General features: G+C 57.2%; 1 protein-coding gene across 1 annotated transcript in view; it reads left to right on the top strand.

Annotated features, from left to right (window-relative positions):
* The window catches only part of CLIP2 (CAP-Gly domain containing linker protein 2), an 88,880-nt gene that overhangs the window by 19,399 nt on the left and 46,498 nt on the right, over positions 1-22,983 (top strand). Inside the window, 2 exon segments of the mRNA XM_058285946.2 lie at positions 8,266-8,456; positions 22,795-22,982. Of these exon segments, the coding sequence (XP_058141929.1) occupies positions 8,333-8,456; positions 22,795-22,982 (312 nt within the window). The 5' untranslated portion in view covers positions 8,266-8,332.

The following is a 22,983-nucleotide window of genomic DNA, read 5'->3' on the forward strand; positions in this document are numbered from 1 at the left end:
ACACTCCTAAACAATCAGTGGGTCAAAGAAGAAATTGCAAGAGAAATTAGTAGATATCTCAAGACGAATGAAAACAAGAACACAACTTACCAAAACTTGTGGGATACTGTGAAGGCAGTGCTGAGAGGGAAATTTATAGCCCTAAATACCTACATTAAAAAAGAAGAAAGAGCTGAAATCAAAGACCTAACTGAACAATTGGAGAAACTAGAAGAAGAACAGCAAACCATCCCCAAAGCAAGCAGATGGAAAGAAATAATAAAAATTAAAGCAGAAATAAATGAAATTGAGCACAAAAAAAAACAGCAGAGAAAATCAACAGGGAAACGGACTTTGGCCCAGTGGTTAGGGCGTCCGTCTACCATATGGGGGGTCCGCGGTTCAAACCCCAGGCCTCCTTGACCCATGTGGAACTGGCCATGCGCAGCGCTGATGCGCGCAAGGAGTGCCCTGCTACACAAGGGTGTCCCCCGCGTGGGGAAGCCCCACACGCAAGGAGTGCGCCCATGAGGAAAGCCGCCCAGCGTGAAAAGAAAGAGCAGCCTGCCCAGGAATGGCGCTGCCCACACTTCCCGTGCCGCTGACGACAACAGAAGCGGACAAAGAAACAAGACGCAGCAAATAGACACCAAGAACAGACAACCAGGGGAGGGGGGGGGAATTAAATAAATAAATAAATCTTAAAAAAAAAAAAAAAAAAAAAGAAAATCAACAAAAACAAAAGCTGGTTCTTTGAGAAGAGCAATAAAATTGACAAACCCTTAGCTAGACTAACAAAGAAAGAGAGAGGTGATGCAAATAAATAAAATCAGAAATGAAAGGGATGAAGTTACGACTGACCCCACAGAAGTCAAAGGGATCATAAGAGGGAAGTGGTTGTGGCTCAAGTGGTTGAGCACCTGCTTTCCTGCATGGAAGGTCCTGGGGTTTGGTTCCCGTGCCTCCTAAAAATCAAACAAACTCAGGGGAGCTGATGTGGCTCAGTGTTTGAGTGCTGGCTTCCCACATATGGGGTCCTGGGTTCAATCCCCGGTCCTGGTGCCCTTAAAAAAAAAAGAGGGAAACGGACTTGGCCCAGTGGTTAGGGCGTCCGTCTACCACATGGGAGGTCCGCGGTTCAAACCCCGGGCCTCCTTGACCCGTGTGGAGCTGGCCCATGCGCAGTGCTGATGCGCGCGGGGAGTGCCGTGCCACGCAGGGGTGTCCCCACGTAGGGGAGCCCCACGCGCAAGGAGTGCGCCTCATATGGAGAGCTGCCCAGTGCGAAAGAAAGTGCAGCCTGCCCAGGAATGGCACTGCACATACTTCCCGTGCCGCTGACGACAACAGAAGCGGACAAAAGAAACAAGACGCAGCAAATAGACACAGAGAACAGACAACCGGGGGAGAGGAGGAATTAAATAAATAAATAAATCTTTAAAAAAAAAAAGAATCGTAAGAGGTTATTATGAGAAAGTATATGCCAACAAACTAGACAACCTAGATGTAATGAACAAATTCTTAGAAATGCATAAACAACTTGTACTGATGCTACAAGAAATACAAGAACTTAACAAATGAATCACATTTAAAGAAAATTGATCACTCATCAAAAATCTTCCAACAAAGTAAAGTCCATGACCAGATGGCTTCACAGGTGAATTCTACCAAACATTTCAAGAAGAATTAATACCAATCCTTTTTAAACTCTTCTGAAAAATTGATAAAGGGGAAAATTACCCAACACATTTTATGAAGTCAGCATCACCCTAATACCAAAGCCAGATAAAGATACTAGAAGACGGGAAGCGGATTTGGCCCAATGGATAGAGCCTCCGCCTACCGCATGGAAGGTCCAGGGTTCAAACCCAGGACCTCCTGACCCGTGTGATGAGCTGGCCCGCACGCAGTGCTGATGCACACAAGGAGTGCTGTGCCATGCAAGGGTGTCCCCTGCATAGGGGAGCCCCATGCGCAAGGAGTGCACCCCATAAGGAGAGCTGCCCAGTGTGAAAAAAGTGCAGCCTGCCCAGGAATGGTGCTGCACACGTGGAGAGCTGACGCAGCAAGATGATGCAACAAAAAACACGACACAGATTCTGGGTGCTGCTGACAAGAATCCAAGTGGACACAGAAGAATACACAGTGAATGGACAGAGAGAGCAGACGACTGGGGGGTGGGGGTGGGCATGGATGGGGAGAGATAAATTAAAAAAAAATCTTAAAAAAAAAGATACTACAAGAAAAGTACAGATCTATCTCTCTAATGAACATAGATGCAGAAATTCTCAACCAAATACTTTCATATCTAATCCAGCAGCGTATTAAAAGAATTATACACCACAATCAAGTGGATTTTATTACCGGTATGCAAGGGTAGTTCAATGTAAAATCAATCAATATAATACACCACATTAACAAATCAAAGGAAAAAATCGAACACATGAACATCTTGATTGATGCAGAAAAGGCATTTTACAAAACCCAGCATCCTTTCTTGATTAAAAAACACTTCAAAACATAGTTATAGAGGGAAGTGGATGTAGCTCATGTGATAGGGCCTCCTCCTACCGTATGGCAGGACCTGGGTTCGAGCCTTGGGACCTCCTGGTGGAAAAAAAGAAAGCGTGCCTGTGCAGTGAGCCAGGTGCCTGTGCGGTGAGCCAGGTGCCTGTGTGGTGAGCCAAGTGCCTGCGTGAGTGCCTGCACAACAGCCAAGTGCCCACGTGTTGAGCCGAGTGCCCATGTGAGTGCCTGTGTGGCGAGCCTGTGCCCGCGCGGTGAGCTGAGTGCCCGTGCAGTGAGCCAGTGCCTGCGCAGGTGAGTCTTGCAACAAAATGACGACCCAACAAAAAAGAGAGACAAAAGGGAGAGTCAAGGTGAAGTGCAGCAGAGACCAGGAACTGAGGTGGCGTGGGTGACAGGGAACCTCTTTCCACATCAAGGGTCCCCAGGATCGAATCCTGGTGAATCCTAGAGAAGAAAGACAAGAAGAGAAGACAAAAAGAGAAATAGATACAGAAGATCACACAGCAAATGGACACAGACAGCAAAAACAGCAGGGTGGGGGCGGGAAAGGATAAAACAAAAACAAACAAACAAAAGATGGTTGTAGAAGTAAAGCTCTTCAACATAATAAAGGGCATACATGGAAATCCACAGCCAGTGTTGTTCTCAATGGGGAAAGGTTGAAAGCTTTCCCTCTAAGATCAGGAACAAGACAAGGATGCCCACTGTCACCACTGTTAGTCAATATTGTGCTAGAAGTTCTAGCTAGAGCAATTAGGCAAGAAAAAGAAATAAAAGCCATCCTAATTGGAAAAGAGGGAGTAAAACTCTCACTATACACAGACGGCATGACCTTTGTTTAGGAAATAATGAAATATCTACAACAAAGCTATTAGAGCTAATAAATGATTTCAGTAAAATGGCAGGATACAAGATCAACAGGCAAACATCAGTAGTGTTTCTATACACTAATGAGCAACCTGAGGAGGAAATTTTAAAAATTTCATTTACAGTAGCAACAAAAAGACTCAGATATCTAGGAATTAATTTAACCAGGAATGTAAAGGGCCTGTATTCAGAAAAGCACAAAACACTGCTAAAAGAAATCAAAGAAGATGTAAACAAATGGAAAGATAATCTGTGTTCATGGATTGGAAGACTAAACATTGTGAAGATGTCACTTCTCCCCAAATTGATCTATAGATTCAGTGCAATACCAATCAAAATCCCAATAGCCTATTTACAGAAACAAAAAAGTCAATTACCAAGTTCATTTGTAAGAGAAAGGGTTCCCAAATAACCAAAAACATGCTAAAAGAGAAGAGTGAAGTTGGAGAACTCATGCTTCCTGACCTTGAATTACATTATAAAACTACAGTGGTCAAAATAGCACAGTATTGGCATAAAGATAGACACACCGATCAATGGAATCAAATTGAGAATTTAGAGATAGACCCCCATCTCTGTGGTCAACTGATTTTTAAAAAATCCCCCCCCATGGCTTTTTGCTTACTGTCTGCTCTCTGTGTCCATTCGCTGTGTGTTCTTCTGTATCTATATTTATTATTTTATTTCCCCTCCCCTCTGTGGCTTGCTTGCTGTCTGCTCTCTGTGTCTTTTCGCTGCACACTCTTCTGTGGTTTTTTTTGCTTGTCTCCCCTTTCTTGTTGCATCACCTTGCTGAGTTGGCTTTCCACACCATCTGTGGGCCAGGCAGCTCTCCTCAGTGTGCGGGCGAGCCTGCCTTCACAAGGAGGCCCTGGGACACGAACCCAGGGCCTCCCATATGGTAGACGGGAGCCCAGCTGAGTGAGCCACAGCTGCTTCCCTGGTCAACTGATTTTTGGTCAACCTACCAAGTCTACTTTTCTGGGACAGAACAGTCTTTTCAACAAATTGCGCTGGGGAGAACTGGAAATCCATAACCGAAAAAGAATGAGGGAGGACCCCTATCTCACTCCCTGTTCAAGAATCAACTCAAAATGGATCAAAGACCTAAACGTAAAAGCCAGGACCCTAACGCTCCTGGAAGATAACGTGGGGGAACCTTTTAAACACCTGTCTGGTGGGGGGTGGTTTCTTGGACCTTACACCCAAAGCGTGTACAACAAAAGAGAAAGTAGGTAAATGGGGCCTCCTCAAAAGTCAGCGTTTCAGCACCTCAAAGGACTGTGAAGAGGATAAAAAGGCAACCTACTCAATGGAAGAAAATATTTGGAAACCTCACATCCAAGAAGGGTCTAATATCCATGATGTATAAAGTGATCTTACAACTCCATAATAAAAAGAAAAATAACCTGATTAAAAAATGGGCAAAAAAGGGAGTGAATGTGGTGGCTCAAGCGATTGAGCGCCTGTTTCCCACATGGGAGGCTCTGGGATGGGTCCCCAGTGCCTCCTAAACAAAACAAAACAAAACAAAAAAACCGACTCAGGGAAGCCAGTGTAGCCCAGTGGTTGAGTGGCAGCTTCCCACAAACGAGGTCCTAGGTTCAATACCTGGCCCCAGCACCTCAAAAACAGAACAAAACAAAAACCCTGGACAGAGTGTGAAAGAAAATATATTTTTAAATGGGCAATAGACCCAAATAGACATTTTTCTGAAGAATTAAACAAATGGCGAAAAATCACATGAAAAAAATGTTTGACATCGCTGGCTATTAGGGAAAAGCAAATCAAAGCTACAGTGAGATATCATTTCACACCTACTAGAATGGCCACTATTAACAAAACAGAAAATTGCTAGTGTTGGAGAGGATGTGGAGAGATAGGAACACTTATTCCCACTGTTGATGGGAATGTGGAATGGTACAGCCACTGTGGAGGACTGTTTGGCAGTTCCTAAAGAAGTTGAATATAGATTTGCCACGTGCCCTGGCAATACCATTACTGAGTATATACCCAAAAGAACTGAGAGCAGGGACAGGAACAGACATTTGCACACCGAGTTCATAGCGGCATTACTCAGGATTGCTGAAAGATGGAAACAACCCAGGTGCCCATCCACCGATGAATGTGGAAAGAAACTGGTATATACTCATGATGGAGTATTTTTCAGATGTAAGAAGAAATGAAGTTGTGAGGCATGTGGCAATGTGGATGAACCTGGAGGACATTATGTTGAGCAAGCCAGGCCCAAAAGGACAAATGTTGCATGATTTTGCTATTATGATCTGAATATAATGAGCAAACTCATGGAGTTAGTAGCTAGAATATAAGTCACCAGAGAATAGGATGTGGTTAGAGAATGGAAAGCTGAGGTTTAATCTGTGCAGAATTTGTAAAAACTTGTTTGTAAATACTGGAAATGAATAAAAATGGTGAAAGCACACCATTGGATTTCTATTTAGTAGTGCTAACATATGGGTATGCTAGTGGGTTTTTTGTTTGGTTTTTGGAGTAATGCAAATGCTCTAATATTGATTGAAGTGATGAATGCACAACTCTGTGATTATACCAAATGCCACTGATTGTACCAACATTAGATAAATTGTGTGGTTTATAACCAAAAAAAAAAAAAAGGGAGCGTTGGGGGAAAACACACTAAATGTAAGATAAGGACTATTAGTAATACTTCGACGATGCTCTTTCATAATTTGTTACAGATGTTTTGCAACAGTACGTGGTCTTTGTGGACGGGTGATGTACGGGGACCCTGAATGATGATATGCATGTTTGTTTTGCAAGTCCACAACTTTTACTATAGACTTATTGTTTATGTATGTTCGTGTATAAATCACATACTTCAGTACATTTTTAAAATGAGCAACAACAAAAAAGAATGCAGAGAAGCAAGCGTTCTCTGCAAGAGAATGCAGGTTTTGTAAAGAAGGGTGGGGCGGCGATACGGCCACCCGTGCCTGTGAGTCCAGCCCCGAGGAAATCCATCTGCCCCGTTCCCAAGGTCCTGAGGGGGTGATGTGCCCCTCCCGGGGCAGACGCCGAGTCCTTCCTGCAACCCTGGGACGGCACCAGCCTGGCGCCTGGGGCGCACGCCCTGTGCAGGGTGCAGAGGGGTCGTGTGTAGAGGGGGGCAGGGGAGTGGGGCTGAGCTGGCCTCCCCTCCAGCCCCCGGCAGCCAGGCCCAGCGTGCTGGCCTTGGTCTTGTGCACAGGTCAGCCCCGTTGGATGCTGGAGGGGTTCCCTCTCTCAGAGTCCCCACGTGGATGCTTGCGCCGCTCTTGAGTCACAGATGTGTCTTGTTCATTTTGTCAACGAGTGTGAAGCTGTCACCGTGGTAAGGCAGGCCGAGGGGCGTGGCGGGCCCATTGTCTTAGTTTGCCAAAGGCTGCGGATGCAAAGTACCAGAAATGGGTTGGCTTTTAGGGCGGGAATTTTATTTGGGGTAAAAGCTTACAGTCCTGAGGCCGTGAAATGTCCAAACCAGGGCACCCTCAGAGATGCGTTCTCACCAGTCTCTGCCGAAGCCCCTGCCTGCCCCTGCGGAGCTCAGGACTTAGGGCTGGCTCTGTGCAGCCTCCTCCTGCAGGCTGGCTGCTTGGCCTGCTCTTTGCGCTCAGCTGATCACTGCGGGCGCACGGCAGGGCGCCTCTCCCAGCCGAGCTGTCCACGCGCCCAGCGCCTGGGGGCCTCTGTCTGTCCTCTCTGCTCTGCTGGCTTCAGACGTGGGGACCTGCCTCAGCCCACGGGGTCCCTCTGTTTTCCCGCGGCCGGCTCCCACGTGGTAGGATCAGTATTGCAGCTTCCTTTCCTTCTGTGTGTCAGTCTCTCTCTGTGTGTTGTTTTTTTTTTTTTATCAGACCCAGCGAGAGGGCGGGGCCCCCGCTGGCTTACGCCTGCTGGTGGAGCCCAATCAGAAGCCCTAAAGCAGGGTCCTTAACCTTTCAGTTCTACAGACCCCACGGACCCCTTACTAAGTCCACACTCTACTGTGCATTGTTTAATAAATACATCACACCCGTACCAACACATCCCCAAAGAATGTGTTTTTTGAATTTCAACTCTAGCTCATGGATCTCTTGTTAAGAACCCCTGACAATCTTATCAAGTAATCTAATCAAAGGATCTGCAGCTGAACTTAATGCAATCAGAGGGTGCCACACCTCCAGGAATAGATTAGTTTAAGAATATCATCTTTTTGGGATTCATAAAAGAACGTCAGACAGCCACATTTGTGGCACTGGGGCAGGCGGCCCACACAGGTGTGAGAGGGGAGTGAGGTCACCGCCTGTCTGTGGGTACGTCCCCACACCTGGGGACGGCGGGCAGGGGCTGGGAGAGCGCGTCTGCAGCGGAACGTGGCCTGCGTGGCAAGGGGCACCGTTAGTGGATGGACTGAGCCGGCTTTTGCTTCACCCAGCCCACGTCAGGAGGGCGGCGAGCTGTCGGCCGGTCCCAGGGGTTGGGGGTCACTGGGTCAGAATCCGCTCCAGCCTGCGCTTTTGGTGAGAACTGTGTTTGGCCTGCGGATGGCTGTCCTGACCCGGTGGTCCTGGTGCCACCCTCGCAGACCCCCAGGCCAGTTTGGTCCCGAGTCTCTCCCCTGGACCCAGAAGGCGGACAGAGAGGGCACGACAGGCCTCGGGGTCCAGCAGCCCAGGACCCGTGTCCCGCCACCACGCTGCGTGACCCTGGCTCCGTTGCCACTGCTCTATGCCTCAGTTTCCCTGTCTAATTAAAGATATGGTGGCCCTCCCTGCCTCACAGGGTAGGGGCTGCTGGAGCCCGGGGAAGGCGCCGGGTCTGCCTCGGGGTGCTCTGGGGGTCCCCGGCGTCTGGCGACCTTGTGCTGAGCTCTCCCCTGCTCTCCACCCGCAGGTGAGCGAAGATGGCAGAGAGGCGGTGACCCACGCCGACCCCCGCGCGCCCCCCGAGGAGCACCGCCATGCAGAAGCCCAGCGGCCTGAAGCCCCCCGGCCGCGGGGGGAAGCACTCGAGCCCCGTGGGCCGGACGTCCACTGGCTCGGCCTCGTCCACAGCCTCCGCGGTGGCCACTGGCTCCAAGGAAGGTGCGGGGGACCAAGGGGATTGGGGGTGAGGGGGACGGTTATTCCAGACACTCCCCAGGGGCCCTGGCAGCTCCCATCAGCCTGGGCGGCTGGTGGATCGCTGGAAGTGCTTCTTCGTGTCTGACTGTGATCCTCTTAACAATTAATTAACGAACAGGCCCTGATGGGGGCTTTATGTGCATCGTCCCCTTTTCAGGCTCCCTTGACTTGGGAGGAGAGAACCCCTGCGGCCCCCACTTAGAGGTGAGGAAATAGAGGTTCTGAGAGGTACGGCCTTGCCCAAGCTCACTCAGCCTGGAAACACAGCCCGGTTGCCCACCCCGGCCTCCCCCTGCCTCCCTTCCCCCACTCAGTGTCCTTCCTGGGCCTGACGCTATCCCAGTGGTGCCAGCAGCCCCATCTTCCTGTCTGTGACGCACCCCCAGCCTCTTGAACCTTTCCTTAGCCGACCCCTACCTAGTCTTCCTGCTGGGGGGCAGGGGGCCCCTGCGGGACCAGGTGCTGTGCAGGGCAGAGCTCGGCTGGGCCTTGGCTCTCACTGAGCTGAAAAGTAAGATGTGCCCCCTGTGACTGTTGGGAAGGTGTGCTGCAGGGAGCGGGCATCGGCCTCCCAGAGGCAGCCGTTGTGGGTGTCTTGGTATATTTCCTTCCACGTTTCTCTTACCTGTTTGCGATCATGTACCACCCGAAAGCCTGCCTTTGTCCTCTTAATGTGCCCTGGTGCATTTTTCCACGTCATTAAAAAGTTCGCACGTACGTTAGGCTGGGGACTGCTTTGTTCTCTCAGTGAACGTTAAGGAAAGGCCTGCTTTGTTGACCCTGTCCCGCCACCGGGCCTCTGATTGGGAGTAAACCCCGTGTGGTGCTGGCTCCCACGGGGCTGCCCATCGGGTCGGGGAGGCTGGGTGTGGGGGAGCCCCTAACAAGAGCCCGGCGGGTCGGGGAGGTGCACACGGGCCCCCCTACGCAGGGATGCACGAGCGGGATCTGGAGGGTGACGCGGGAGAGTATCCCAGAGAGAACAGCGCGCTCTGAGGCTCAGCGGCAGAAGGAGCTTGCTGGGTGCAGGGAGGGAGAGCACGGGAGCGGCTGGGACAGGGAGAAGGAGCCAGGAGGGGGCGAGGGGAGGCGGAGCGAGCTGGGGCGATGGGAGTGACAGGCGTGGGCAGCTCAGGACCTTGCATCCCGGTACCGGGAGGAAGCCGCTGGAAGTTTTAAAATCCAGGAGGGTGCAATAGAAGGGCTTAGAAACATTTTCTTATTCATTCTCTGCAGTTAAAAATTGAATTTGTTTCTTATTTTTCACTTTGATGCCTTATGCTGTGATGAACCTCTTTGGGCTCAAAGCCTTGCTTACTTATTTACTTATTTTTATTTTTACTCCCCCTCTTCCCCGAAATGGCGCCCTTGTTTCTGTGCTTGTTGTCTGCCGTTCTTTTTTTAGGAGGCACTGGGAACCGAACCCAGGACCTCTTACGTGGGAGGCACGTGCCTAGCTGCTTGAGCCACTTCTGTCACAGCCTTGCTTTTTATTTTTTTTAAGATTTATTTATTTCTCTCCCTCCTCCCCTCGCCCCAGTTGTCTGTTCTCTGTGTCTATTTGCTGCGTCTTCTTTGTCCACTTCTGTTGTTGTCAGCAGCATGGGAATCTGTGTTTCTTTTTGCTGCGTCATCTTGCTAGGTCAGTTCTCCGTGTGTGCGGTGCCATTCCTGGGCAGGCTGCACTTTCTTTCGCGCTGGGCAGCTCTCCTTATGGGGCGCACTCCTTGCACATGGGGCTCCCCTATGCGGGCGGCACCCCTGCGTGGCATGGCACTCCTTGCACGCATCAGCGCTGCGCATGGGCCAGCTCCACACGGGTCAAGGAGGCCCGGGGTTTGAACCGCGGACCCCCATGTGGTAGGCGGACGCCCTAACCACTGGGCCAAGTCCGCTTCCTAGAGCCTTGCTTTTTGATGACACTTCAGCCGGTGAGGTAGGACACGGCTCATCGCCACCTGATTGGCGCAGAAGTTTGGAGAGACAAAGAGAGCCGGAGGGCAGCTGGGCAGCCTGGCAGGACCCTCGGGCAGGATCTGGGGAAGCTTGGGCCAAAGGTGTGGGTAGACGCAGAGCCCGACAGCAGCCCGAAGGCCGCGGGAGCAGGGGGCAAGGCCCGTGGTCAGGCCTTAGGCAGGCAGGCCCTGCCCGGCCTGGCCTCGTGTGAGGACCCGGGCGCTCCCTCTAGGTGGCAGATCCTTCCTGACGCGTGGGAGGTTATTCCTGAGTGATGGGAAGGAGCCAGGCCCGAGAAGACCAGGGCGAAGGAGGTTCTGGGGGACGCCTCGGCCCTGCGGCAGGAGTGAGCTTGGCTCTCGGAAGGAAGAAGCAGGCCAGTCTGGTGGCGCGAGATGTGAAATGAGGCTGGGGGATGTCTGCCCACTGCCTGGGCCCTGCAGGTCGAGGCTGGCAGTCGTGGGTGGGTGGTCGGGGAAGGTAGCCGGGAGGAGGCGGGACTGGGCAGATGGGACCGCGAGGCTATGGGAATTGTAATTGTAAAGAGGAGGAAGCGGGACCAGCCAACGGTGGGGGAAGAGATGGGCCGAGGCAGGAAGTGAGCTGAGTTTGGTCCCACGCGGGGCAGATGTATGGCCCACTGGCTGGAAAAGGACCCCAGCCAGGCCCAGGCTGGGGCTAGTGTGCTCTTTAGGGAGACGGATCCATGGCGCCTTCTGGGTTCTTTCCTCACCACCCTGTCCTGATCAATAGTGGCCGAGTTCTGGCTCTGATTCAGCTCTCCTGCCCCTCTTAGCTCTGTCTCTGCTGTGTGACCCTGGGAAAGCTACTTAACCTCTCTGAACCTCCATTTCTTCATCTACAAATGGGATCTCCCTTTATGGGATCAAATGGGTCTATAAAGTGATGGTGCCTGTATTAAAGGCTCATTCCTTTTTCTTTCACCCACCTGCAGTCTGACTGCAGAACGTTTTGAAAGTGATCGGTACCCATTACCACCCACTTACCCTGACCATGGCCGTCACCGGCACATTTCCTTCCCGTCTTTTTTTCTATGCACACGTCTAACAGGCCCTCGGAGGATGCTGGTTGCTTCCTGCTTGCACTGCCCTGTCCTCTGGAGCCCCAGAGAGCAGAGCTGGTCTAGAGAGGGGGTGGTCACCCTGCAGATGCCTGGTCAGTTGGCCAGCCGGACCCCAGGGCCCGACGTGGGGACAGACGGCGGCTCAAGGCTGTGGCCGGGCTCGGCGGTGCCCTCCCTCCCCCCTTGGCACCTGCTGCTGCCTCTGCCCATCCAAGGGGGGCACCCAAGCTGGAGGGAGGGGGTGGCGAGCCGGGAGCGGTTGGCCAAGGCCGTGAGACCCTGGGAGAGGGACAGGGAGAGTTCCGGCCAGAGCTGCTTTTGTTCCTGCCCCGGGTCTCGTGTAACGAGTGTTGAGAGGAGGGGCTGGTGGGGGCCCCCGGGAGGATGCCCCCCCCCATTCCTTCTGGCTCCTCCGGCTCTCCCACCCACCCTGCGGCTCTGGCCATCTGCTCTCCAGGATGCCAGAGGTGCCGTCCCCGTCAGAGGCAGAGGGCCACAAGCGAGGGGCAGGCGCCAGGGCCCCTCCGGAAGGGCCTGGCCGGGGGCCAGAGCCTGGCAGTGGCGAGCGGGGGGGCGCGAGCTGGGGTGTACCCTGGGAATCAGGACAGTGGCTGCCTCCCAAAACATGAGCTCAGCCTCTGGGCAGAGGCCCTGGCTGAGGGATGGAGGGAAGGGGCCTCGGCTGCCGCCCGCCCTGCCCCGTGAGCTGGAGGGGCCTGCTCCCACATCCTCGAATAGGGCCACAGGGGAGAGGTGGGCTGACAGGGGCCAGGAGGGCCGTCAGGGCCCCCAGGCAAAGGCCTGGGAGGAGACTGTGGTTGGGGACAGCACTTTCAGAAGGGACAGCATCCCTCGAGGCCACCTGGGATTGGGTGTCAGGGAAGGGCGTGCTTAGGTGACATTGGCAAAGATCTACCTGGCAAGCAGGAACCAACCCAGCTGAGAGCAGGGAAGAGCATCTAGGCAGAGGGAACAGCCACTGCAGAGGCCCTGAGGCTTGAGATGACCCAGAAAGGGAAAGCAGGCTGGAGTGGACGAGGGGAGCAGGCTGAGGAGCGAGAGTTGGGGAGTTGGGGGGCTGTGGGCTGGGCACAGAATTTACCCTGGGTCTGGGCATGAGAAGGGGCTCAGGCAGAAGATGGCATCCCGAGGCTGCTGTGCGGGGTGGGGGGCTCCCTCTGCGGCGGGATCCAGCCGGGCAGGACGAAGGGGGCCTGGGACCCGGAGCCCGGGGCCTGGCTGTGAGCCCCGGGTGGGGGCTGTGGGTCTCCCTCGGCCCCAGCAGGAAGGGCCGGGCTGCCGTGCCCTGGGTGCGGGCTCAGGTGCCTGAGCCGTGGGGCGCACCGCATGCTGCCCTCGAGCCCCGCCTGTCCCCGCCCCTCCGGCCCGGCCGGCAGGACCTTGACTCAAAGGTCTCCTGTCCCTTTGCTCGGTCCAGCCCCAGAGGCCTGAGCCGGACAACAGTGCCTGACACGCCCTGCGTGTCAAGCCTGCAGGGGGCGCCTTATCAGGCTTCTTTCTCTCCAACCCCAGGGGCTAGCGGCTCTTCTCCTTATTTTATTTTATTTATTTTTTTAAAGATTTATTTTTATTTTTTATTTATTTCTCTTCCTTCCCCCCAGTTGTCTGCTCTCTATGTCCATTTGTTGTGTGTTCTTCTGTGTCTGCTTGTGGTCTTGTCTGTAGCACCAGGAATCTGTGTCTCTTTTTGTTGTGTCTTCTTGTCGTGTCATCTCTCCATGTGTGCGGTGCCACTCTTGGGCAGGCTGCACTTTCTTTCGCATTGGGCAGCTCTCCATATATGGCGCACTCCTTGTGTGTGGGGCTCCCTTATGCGGGGGACACCCCTGCGTGGCAGGGCACTCCTTGCGCGCATCAGCACTGTGCATGGGCCAGCTGCACACGGGTCAGGAGGCCCTGGGTTTGAACCCTGGACCTCCCATGTGGTAGGCGGACGCCCTATCTGTTGTGCCAAATCCGCTTCCCTCCATTTTAAAGATGAGAGAACTGAGGCTGGACTCAAGCTCCATCCGAGTCGCAGGGCTCGAGAGCGGCGCAGCTGGAGCTGGGGCTCGGCGGGCCTGGCTCCGAGCTGCCTCCGGCCGTGGCCCCTGCCACCTCCCCCAGGGGTGGGGTGGCCAGGAACCCCCGAGTCCAGTCCCAGCCCCACAACTCGGCTAAAGCGCCGGGCAGGTGGGCAGGGCTTGCAAACAACCGTCCCCCAGCGTGCCTGCGGGCCGGACGCGGGTGTGTGCGCGGGGGTCCCCTCGAGCTGGGAGCTCAGCCACGTGCAGGCTGGGGCCACTCTCCCTGTCTTGGCCCCACGAAGGGCCCAGGCGGGGCCATCCCAGGCCAGAGCTTTCCAGTTCGGTTCTGACCTTCCGGGCCTGGACCATCCCTGCCCCCGGGGACGCTCCCAAGCCGGGAGCAGCCTCAGCGCCCAAGACGGGCCCACCGAGCCCAGTGCTTGGCCTCCAGCCTCAGGCACCGGCTCCCCCCAGGGACGTCCTGCCTCTCACACCCATGACCCTTAGCCTCCTGGAAGGCAGGTGGGCAGGTGGAGTCATCCCCGTTTCAGCTGGGTGGCCTGTCCGAGGCGCTGTGCAAGCCCGGGAGGACCAGGGCGGGGACTGGGCTGGCCCTCGCGCTTCCGGCCCTTTCTCCCCCCCGAGTCAGCCCCGGCCCGGGCAGCACGTCCTCCCACAAGACCGACTTCTGTCCTAGCCACGTCCTAAGCTTTCTCGTGGCATCGGGACGGGGGAGCCAAGCCGAGCTCCTTGGGGGCCAGCCCGGGGTAGGGCGGCCTCCTGATGCCCCTGACGTCACCCAGCGTCACTCGGGGCCGGGGGCGGCGCAGGCAGCGCCTGGCTGCCCGGTGGCCTGGCTGCAGCGGCCTTCTCCACGGGGCGCTGGCTCCGTTCTCTCCAGGGTAAGACCCCCTGCCTCCGTGTCCCCTGGGTGCCGGGCACGCCCGCTGGGCGGGGGCTCTGTTCTCCGGGTTCGGGGTGGGCGCGTGGAAGCCGGCTTGTGCGGGCCGCTTGGTGCAGGAAGGACGCTGGGCAGTCCTTGGGCAGAGGGGAGGCCGGGCCTGTGGAGGCCCAGGCGGTGCTGAACTGCAGGTGGCCGAGGCCGTCAGGGGAGCTGGCCGGAGGGTGATGGGGGTGGGCTCCAGGGGGGGAGGGGAAGCTGCCTCCCTGAGGGCTGCGGTGGAGACCCCGCCCCTCCCCTCACGCCCTCTGCCCTGAGCACCTGCTGTTTCCCCACCAGGCAGGGGCAGCGGGGCTCGTGGCCAGGCTGCACCTGTGCCCCATCCAGGGGCTCTGGGGGCCGGAGGAGGGGTCCCAGTGGCTCATGCCTCCCTGGACACGCTCCGGGTGGGGCACAGACGCGCTCCTGGCAGCCCGGGGGGCACTCGTGGGGCCGGGCAGGAGAGAGTCGGGGTGGCTGCGAGGTGGAGGGGTCTTTGAGCTGGTCTCGGGGCAGGTGAGCTTTTCCTCTGTGCTCATGAGAGGAAAGTGCTGCACTTTAAGGCCCGGGCACGTGTTTTGTCTCGGACACGCCTGGTTTACGCTTTTGCTCATGTCACAGGTATTCCTAGAGCCGTTCCCTCCCGGAAGTGTCCGGGTTTGGAAGCTGAGTTGGTGGTCACCCTATTTAGAGCCCCTTCTTGGTGGTCACAGTACACATTTGCATATTAAAGGCTCTGAAAAGTCCTGCAGGAAAGAAACCTTAACTTTGTTTTTTTTCAAACTTATTTGAACTTGGAAGTTAATTCCCCCCCCCCCCGTAGTACCTAGTAACGTCTTGCGGAACCCTGTTCTGGAGAGCACTTGGGGAGCTGCGTGCCTCCTGCGGGACCAGGGCTAGCCTCAGGATGCCATCCCCTGCGTGGCTGGCGCGGCAGAGGACCGAGCGCACCCCTGTCCTCGGTCGTGGGTCGTGCAGTCCCCTCCTGACTTTTTTTCATTGATGCCTTATCCTGTGCCCTTTACTCGTCCCCCACCCCCACCCCGGGCGCCTGTGCCAGGGTGCCCAGGGCAGGACACCGCCGGGCTCCTCCTCTTCCCTGAGCGCTGCTTCATCAGCCCTTTTCCATGGAGCTTGGAAAAAGTAGTCTTAATGTTGCTTAATAAACCTGCAGGACTTCACCGCGTTTCTGTAACTGCCCCCCGGGACTCGGCGCTTGGACGGGTTTTTTCATTTTGGTGAACGATAAGAAAGTGAGTCAGTTTCTTTCTGAATTATTCCTGTGGGACCTGGGCCCAAGATTACTTTCTCCGTTTGTTCTTTCCTTTTAAAACACGTTACATTTCACTTCTTAGGTTATGAAAATTTCCTAATGAGTGAGCGCTTGTTAGAAGTCCACGGGTCGCCTGGGAAGCGGCCTGTCTGGAGAGCCGGCGGCCCCTTCTAGAGAGCCGGCGGCCCCTGTCTGGAGAGCCGGCGGCCTCTGTCTGGAGAGCCGGCGGCCCCTTCTAGAGAGCCGGCGGCCCCTGTCTGGAGAGCTGGCGGCCCCTGTCTGGAGAGCCGGCGGCCCCTTCTAGAGAGCCGGCGGCCCCTGTCTGGAGAGCCACCGTCTGCCTAAGCTGGAGGAGCCGCTGGCTTTTCCCGGCTCTGCTGGTGGGGCAGGGGGGTGTGCAGGGGTGGGGTGGGGGGTGGGAGAGGCAAGACCCCAGGCGCGGCCCCGACGGGTGTGGAATCTCAAGGCCAGGGCCTGGCTCCTTCTGGGGAGTCTTGCCCTGGATCTCGATGAGGAGCTGGATTTGGGGGGGCAGGGGAGGCGATGAGGAGAAAAGAATGAAGACTGGTGGCCTGAGCGAGCGGGCGGGTGGTGGGCTGCTCCCCGAGATGGGAGGCTGGGATGGGGGCTCTAGGGGGGCCATCTGGCTTGGAAGGTCTAGTGCGAGGACCTGGGGCTACCTGGGGCCAGGCGCCCGTGGGCGGGGGGAAAGTGGGGCCAACGCCACCCCCACCCTCCGGTGTGGCGTGGATCTATCCCTAGGGGACTTTGTTTGCATCTCTTAAAAACGAAGAAATGTAGAGCCTATAAAGAGTAGCTGAAGCTGCAAGCATGGGTTAGATTTTAGGGGGCACGGTATAGATCGGGGTTCCCCAGCTGCTCCCCTGAGAAGAAGCACATTTTCACCTTTTTCCTGCCTCACTTCTCCCCACCCCCATGAAGGGACAGAAGGCTCCCTTCTGTGCTCGTCTCCCTCTTCTGTGGCATCTGCTGATTTAGAGGGACCACAGGCCCAGGCCCTGGGCTGCGACTGGGCCAGGGTGTGCCGGAACCGGGCCCATGGTGGAACCGGGCCCCTGCCAGTTCACTTGAACCGATCGTGAAATCCTCAGGAATTTTGCCGACCAGTTGTTAGGCAACAGCTATTAGTAAGAGTCAGGTTGTATGAGCTTACAATTTAAAAAATTCTTTTGAAGAAGCTCTTCTAAGTATTCAGAGCTGCTGACTTCCTAATAGTTTCTGACCCGTTCCAGTCCGAGCTTCTGCGGGTGCCGCGTGGTGGAAGTTCTCCACAAGGGCGTCTGCCTCGCCTCCCCTCCCACCTCCACGCTCAGCGCCGTCCCGCTGGTAGCTGGGGGGTGGCTGTGGTGGGAGAACCTGCACCCCGGAAATTGGCCAACGCGCCTCATCAGTTGTGCCCCCGCCCCCGCAAGAGGCAGCTCTTGCACAGCGTGGCTGGGACACACGCGTGGAGAGAGGAGTGGACAGGGCCGCGTGCTGCAGGGACCACCGGGTGAGCCGAGATCCCCAGGTGGGCACCTCCCGGCCAGGAGAGGGCCCCTGGGGGCGGCGGCGAGGAGGAGGCCGTGGCGAGGAGGAGGCCGTGGCGAGGAGGAGGCCGCACACCTTGGCGTGGGCAGCTCCACCCTGGGCAGGGGTCGGGGGGCTGGGAAGACAGTGGCGTTGGCGGCTGGCGCCGGTGGCTTCTAGATGCCTGCCCGGTGGGAAAACCCCACTGCCCGGGGAGCAGGGCATCGGGAGAATGTGCGGAGGGCCCTGGCTTTCCGGCCCCCGCACGCGGTGTGCACGTCCCGCGCACGGCCTGGGACGGCCTCGCAGTGTGCGCGGGGAACAGGTCTGTGTGGTGAGCTTTAAGGAAAGCCTGCCAGGCTCCGCTCTCCCCATTTCCCGCTGAGCAGGGCTGCTTGTGGGAGAAACACCGACCTAGGGAAGGGCTTCGGGCTGGGAAGGCGAGCGGGCGGCAGCAGCAGGGGTGGGCGGTGGAGGAAGCAGTGTGCGGCCGGGGAGGGGCATTCATGCCACCCGGGGGCTCTGTCGGGGACCCTGCAGGGGAGAAGGTGAAGGTGGCGGGGAGGGAGGAGGTAAGGGGGTCCCTGAGCAGAGCAGGGGGAGTGGAGGTTTGCATTTCTGCAGGGAGGATCAGCTCTCGTAGGTTTCCTGGAGACATGCAGGAAAAAAAAGGACAGGGTTACGTAGGGGGTGCCCTGGGAGCTGGCCCGGGGGCTGGGAGGCACCTGGAAGAGCTGATATGGGACCCTCGCAGCCCCCCTGCCGGCCTCGCATGGGGTGGGACCCGGCTCCCAGCAGGCAGTGGGGTTCTGCTAGTAACAGGCATCTGCCGCTGCCAGAGGCGAAACAAAGCTCTCTTGAGCTTCTGTTTGAATTGGAAGAGGCGGACCTAAACAGGTAATAAGGGGATGAGACTCTGGACGGGTAATCAGGGTAAGAGGGTAGAGTGCTGCAGGGCGGGCTTTTCAGTAAAGCAGTGTGGGAAGGCTTCTCGGAGGAGGTGGCCGAGCGAGCTCTGAAGGAGGCGAGGGAATGAGCTGCAGGGCTAACTGGGGAGGGGGTCCTGGGAAGTAGCCCCCGCCCCATTCACGGTGAGCCCCACAGCTTGGTCCCTTCCTCGGAGCAGTAGCTGCCTGTTCTGTTTGTCCCCTGCATCGCTGGGCCCTTGCCTGAGGACCCCGGGTCCGCACAGGGCCGTGGTGAGTAGAATCCCTGACTAAGCTGAGATCTGGGGGGCCTGGAAGAGGCCTGTCCCCACTTCCTAGACAGGGCAGGCCCTGAGCCCTCGTGGGAGCGCACCCCACCGAGCCCCCCTCCCACCAGCTGCTGCACGAGGCTGCCGGCGGCGCCTTCCACCCAGGTCCTCTAGCCGTTTTCATTAGCGCTCTGCTTTGAACTTGAAACCCGTGATAAATTCTCCTGTGCCTCATGTCTGGGTGGGAACCCGCTGTCTGGGGGAGAGGAATCGACTGCCACGAGGGGTTTAAGGCTGTGTGTCCGGCCCGTGGGGCGTGGGCCCGTCAGCCAGGGCTTCATCGCCCATGCCAGCTTCCCTCGGAGGGAGGGGGGCACGTGGGAGGTCAATGCCGGGCAGGACCCGCTATTTCTGATCTAGCCTGCTGGGGTCTCACGGGGAAACCGAGGCCCAGAAGTGGGAAGGGGCTGCCCGGGTTAGCCAGTGTGCCACTAATGGCTCGCCGGGGTGTGGGGTGGAGTGGGAGGTGGGCTTTGGGGGCCCCAACCTCGGGCAGCTGAGACCCTCCCAGTGCGGGTGGGGGGAGGTGGATGGGGTTTTGTCCCTGCGAGGCTGGGGAGGGCCAGGGTTCCATGACAAAGGGTGAAAACCCAGGGGGCTGCCTCGGGCTTGGGCCCTGGATTTCAGCAGCTGTTGGAACAGCTGGTCCCTGAGCCTGGGTAACCCTGAGGGGGAGGGAGGGGGGGAGATCACCTGGGGGTCTGCCCGGGGAGGACAGCTGAGGGGCAGTGTGCTGCCAGGAGTAGCCACGCCGGGCCCCCCTCAACCTGGGGCCCCTTCTCTGCGCCCTTACCTGGGCCAGCATGGTTCAGGTCAGGTGCAAACATTCCGGAACCCTCTGCACAGGGAAGGGAAGGGAGCTGGCACTTGCCCGGGACCTGCCACGTGTGTCAGGGTGGGGGAGCGGGAGCGGTGAGGAGGGGGCTCTGGGCCAGGTCCACAGGGCTTGTCTGCTGCTGGGGGGGCTTGGACAAGTCCCTCGACCTCTGTTCCCTAACCTGTAAGGTAAGATCGGAATGCATAAAAGGGCCCAGGCCATTGGGGGCACACAGTAGGCGCTTCATAAATGGTAGCTTTTTTTTTTTTTTTTACTTTTTATTTTGAAGTCATTTCAAACTTACAGGACAGTTGCAGAAACAAGACAAAACCAGTACAGAAAACTCCAATATACCCAGATTTACTAGCTTTTAACATCTTGACACATTTGTCGTATCATTTCTATTTTCTAAACATTTGAGAGTAGGTTGTATACATCATGTTCCTAAGAACAAGGATAAATCACTTACGCAATCATCTTAAGTAAAGTTGTCAAGTTCAAGGACTTTAACATTGATGTATTAGTCTGTCTTCTAGTTTTTTCACTTGTCCCAATAAATGCCCTTTTGGGCCTTTTCTCCTCCCTTATTAGATCTAATCCAGGTGCATGTATTTCCAGATTCATGTCTTGCATTTGTCACTATCCATTTAATCTCTCTCTTGTTTTTTTTTTGTTTGTGCGTGTGTTTTCTTTCTTCTTTTTTGTCTTCTTTTGTTAATTCTTTTTGTTTGTTTGTTTCTCTATCTCTCGTTTTTAAGTTGAGGGAACATAGAGATGACATACACTTTCCCATCTTGGCCCCTCCCGAGCAGACCATTCAGTGGGATCCGTCATATCGGCAGTGCTGTGGGCAGCTGGTATTTTGGTGGTCAGACCCCCCAGCTCTGGCTGGGGCCACCGTCGGCTTTGCAGCTTCCTGCCCACCCGTGGCTGCTCCTCCTTAGGAAGGGGCTCACCTGGCGTGCACGTGGTGGTGAGGGAGTTGCGTCTGTAAGGGTCGGCCGGGTGGCCGGGGCCCCTGTTCCCGTTGCTGGCGTGTACTGCCAGCAGAGGCTCCGTGTAATACAACGTTCTAGACCGGCCTCCGGCCTCCGAGGAGCTCAGGCTGGGAAGGAGGGCTCTGGCTGGAGCAGACCTGTGCGAGCCAGATGCTTGCACTCGGCTTTTGATGACAACTGGACGTTCACCCGCTCTCCCTGCTTAACGGAAGCGCAGAGTGACCGCCCAGGGTCACACTGCAAGATGGTATCGGCACCGGCCTGGGAGCCCCACTTCTGACTCCTGAGCCTTTTGTGTTGTTTTCTTCCTACTTGCTCAGTTTGAGTTTAAATCATTCTTATCAAAATAACTGTTACCATCAACACCAATTGTCCACCCGCCACGGGCCAGGTGCTGTGCTGTGCGCTTTGTGTGTGTCATCTCAGAAAGCCCCGTGACAGCTGCAGATGAGGGGACGGCGGCTTCATGGCATTAAATAACCGTCTGGACCCCTTGCCGCGGGGAGGCGGTGGCGCTGGGAAGAGCTGGGGCTGGGAAGCGGGCCCCTGCGGCCCCCACCGCCTGGCGTCTCGGAGTGGACGTCACTCCACCAGGGTCCCACCCCCTAAATGAGAAAAAGGAGGGGACGCCCTTCGGCGGCAAAGAGCAAAAGACGAGAATGTTCCCTCCTCGTGGAGAACTGGAGGGCTTGGCTGGATCCCAGGGGACGGGTCCATTCCGGGGAGTCCGGGGTTTGGGGTGACTGTAGTGGGGGCCGTGGGTGGTGGGTGCTTATGGCACATTTGCTGATGACAGTGCCTGGCCCCTCGGCCTGGCTGGGTTCTGGGGGCCCAGGTAAAGCACCTGCTGTCGCTGAGCCTCCGTCTCTCCACCTGTAAAATGGGGACAGTTCCCACCTCACAGGGTTACTGTGAGGGTCGGATGGGCCCTGGCACGTCCAGCTCCTGGCGCAGAGGCTGTGAATAATGGTCAGCAGTGAAGTGCATCGACCTTCCGGGAGCCCCGGAAGAGGGGCTCCTCTCCCCGGTCCAGGCCCCCCGCTCTGGCCACCCAGGCCCCAGTGGCCACTTGTGCTGCCACCACCACGCCAGTGCCCAGAGGGAGGTCCCCCGCAGCCTGTGGACCTGTTTGGTGGCCCCTGCCTTGCCATCGGTGGCTCCCCGTCACCCCGACCCCCTGCCCTTGGCGGGTGGGTGGCTCTGTGTGGCCCGGGGCAGCCGCAGCCAGGCTGAGGCCCGGGGCTCCTTGAGCCTGGGTGGAAGGAGGGTGCTGGTGGGACCCCCCCTGGCCTGCACGTGGGACTCGCTGCCTGCGCCTGCCCACTGCCCGGCCCCGTCGGCAGCTCGCCGGCCCCTCAGCTTCCGGAAGGGAGGCCCGGGCCCTCTGCCTGATGTCGGGCCTGGCAGGAGGTTGGGGGCTGCCTCGGGCCTCGAGGTGCAGGGGCGTGGGGGCCCCCGAGGACAGGCTGGGAGTGAGCCGGAGGAACAAACGGGCAGGCTTCCGAGGGCAGCCTCATGGGCCCCAGCGGCTCAGGCACGCGGGCGGCGCGGGTGCAGGGCCTGGCCGCGTGCATTCGCTGAGTGACCTTCTCCAAGTGCGTTTCCGCATCTGTAGCCCACGGGGCCCAGTCCTGGGACGCCGGGCCCCTCCCTGGGTTTGAATCCTATTTCCACTGTGTGGCCTGGGCAAGGCCCTGGCCTCTCTGGGCCTCCGGTCACTCTCCCTCTAAGGAGGGGCCGGGTCAGGGGACCCCTGAGCCCAGTTCAGGCCTGAGAGCCCAGTCCCAGGAGTGGGCTCCCCCCCGCTTCTGTGTTTCCGGGGTCTCTGTAGCCTTGAGGCCTTGGGGCTGCAGGCCTGGGCGGTGGGGAGGGGGAGAGGGGAGGGGGCAGGGCCCAGGAGGGAGGAGGGGGGCTTCCCTGGCCCCTTCCTTGCCTCGTGTCTGCTGCCGCGTCTGTCGCCGGCCGTCAAGGAGCAGGTCGGGAGCCTTTGGTGGGGGGCCTGCAGCTGGCTGGTGGGCACAGAGACCACCCCCACAACACGCGCGAGATGTGGGTTCCTTACAGGGGTGACAGCCGCGGGCCTGAGCCCCACCCAGGTAGAGGGAGGCTTCATAAGCTTCAAGCATGGGTTCACCCTGCCCCCGGTTTTCAGTGACCTTCAACCCTGAAAGCCTTTGCTTCTGAGCATTTAATCCTTAGAACCTTCCAGAGAGGTTGGAAGAGCCGGGAGAGACCAGGGGATGGATGCCCGAGACCCGGGAGCGAGGAGGCCCGCCGGAGCCCCACTGCCCCAGAGCCCGCCTCAGTTTCCCCGCCCGTCAACCGCCCCGGGCCCTTCCAGCACTGGCGCTGTGCTCCTGGGGCCGCCAGGAGCCGGTTCCCCGCCGGCCCTAACCGCCGCCTCTCTCCTCGTCCACAGGCTCCCCGCTGCACAAGCAGGCCTCGGGCTCCCCCTCCGCGGCCGCGCCCGCCGCCCCCGAGAAGCCGGGCCCGAAGGCCGCCGAGGTGGGCGATGACTTCCTGGGGGACTTCGTGGTGGGCGAGCGGGTGTGGGTGAACGGCGTGAAGCCGGGCGTGGTGCGGTTCCTGGGCGAGACGCAGTTTGCCC

This window comes from Dasypus novemcinctus, chromosome 23 (genome assembly GCF_030445035.2).
Source record: "Dasypus novemcinctus isolate mDasNov1 chromosome 23, mDasNov1.1.hap2, whole genome shotgun sequence".
NCBI classification, from domain to species: domain Eukaryota; kingdom Metazoa; phylum Chordata; class Mammalia; order Cingulata; family Dasypodidae; genus Dasypus; species Dasypus novemcinctus.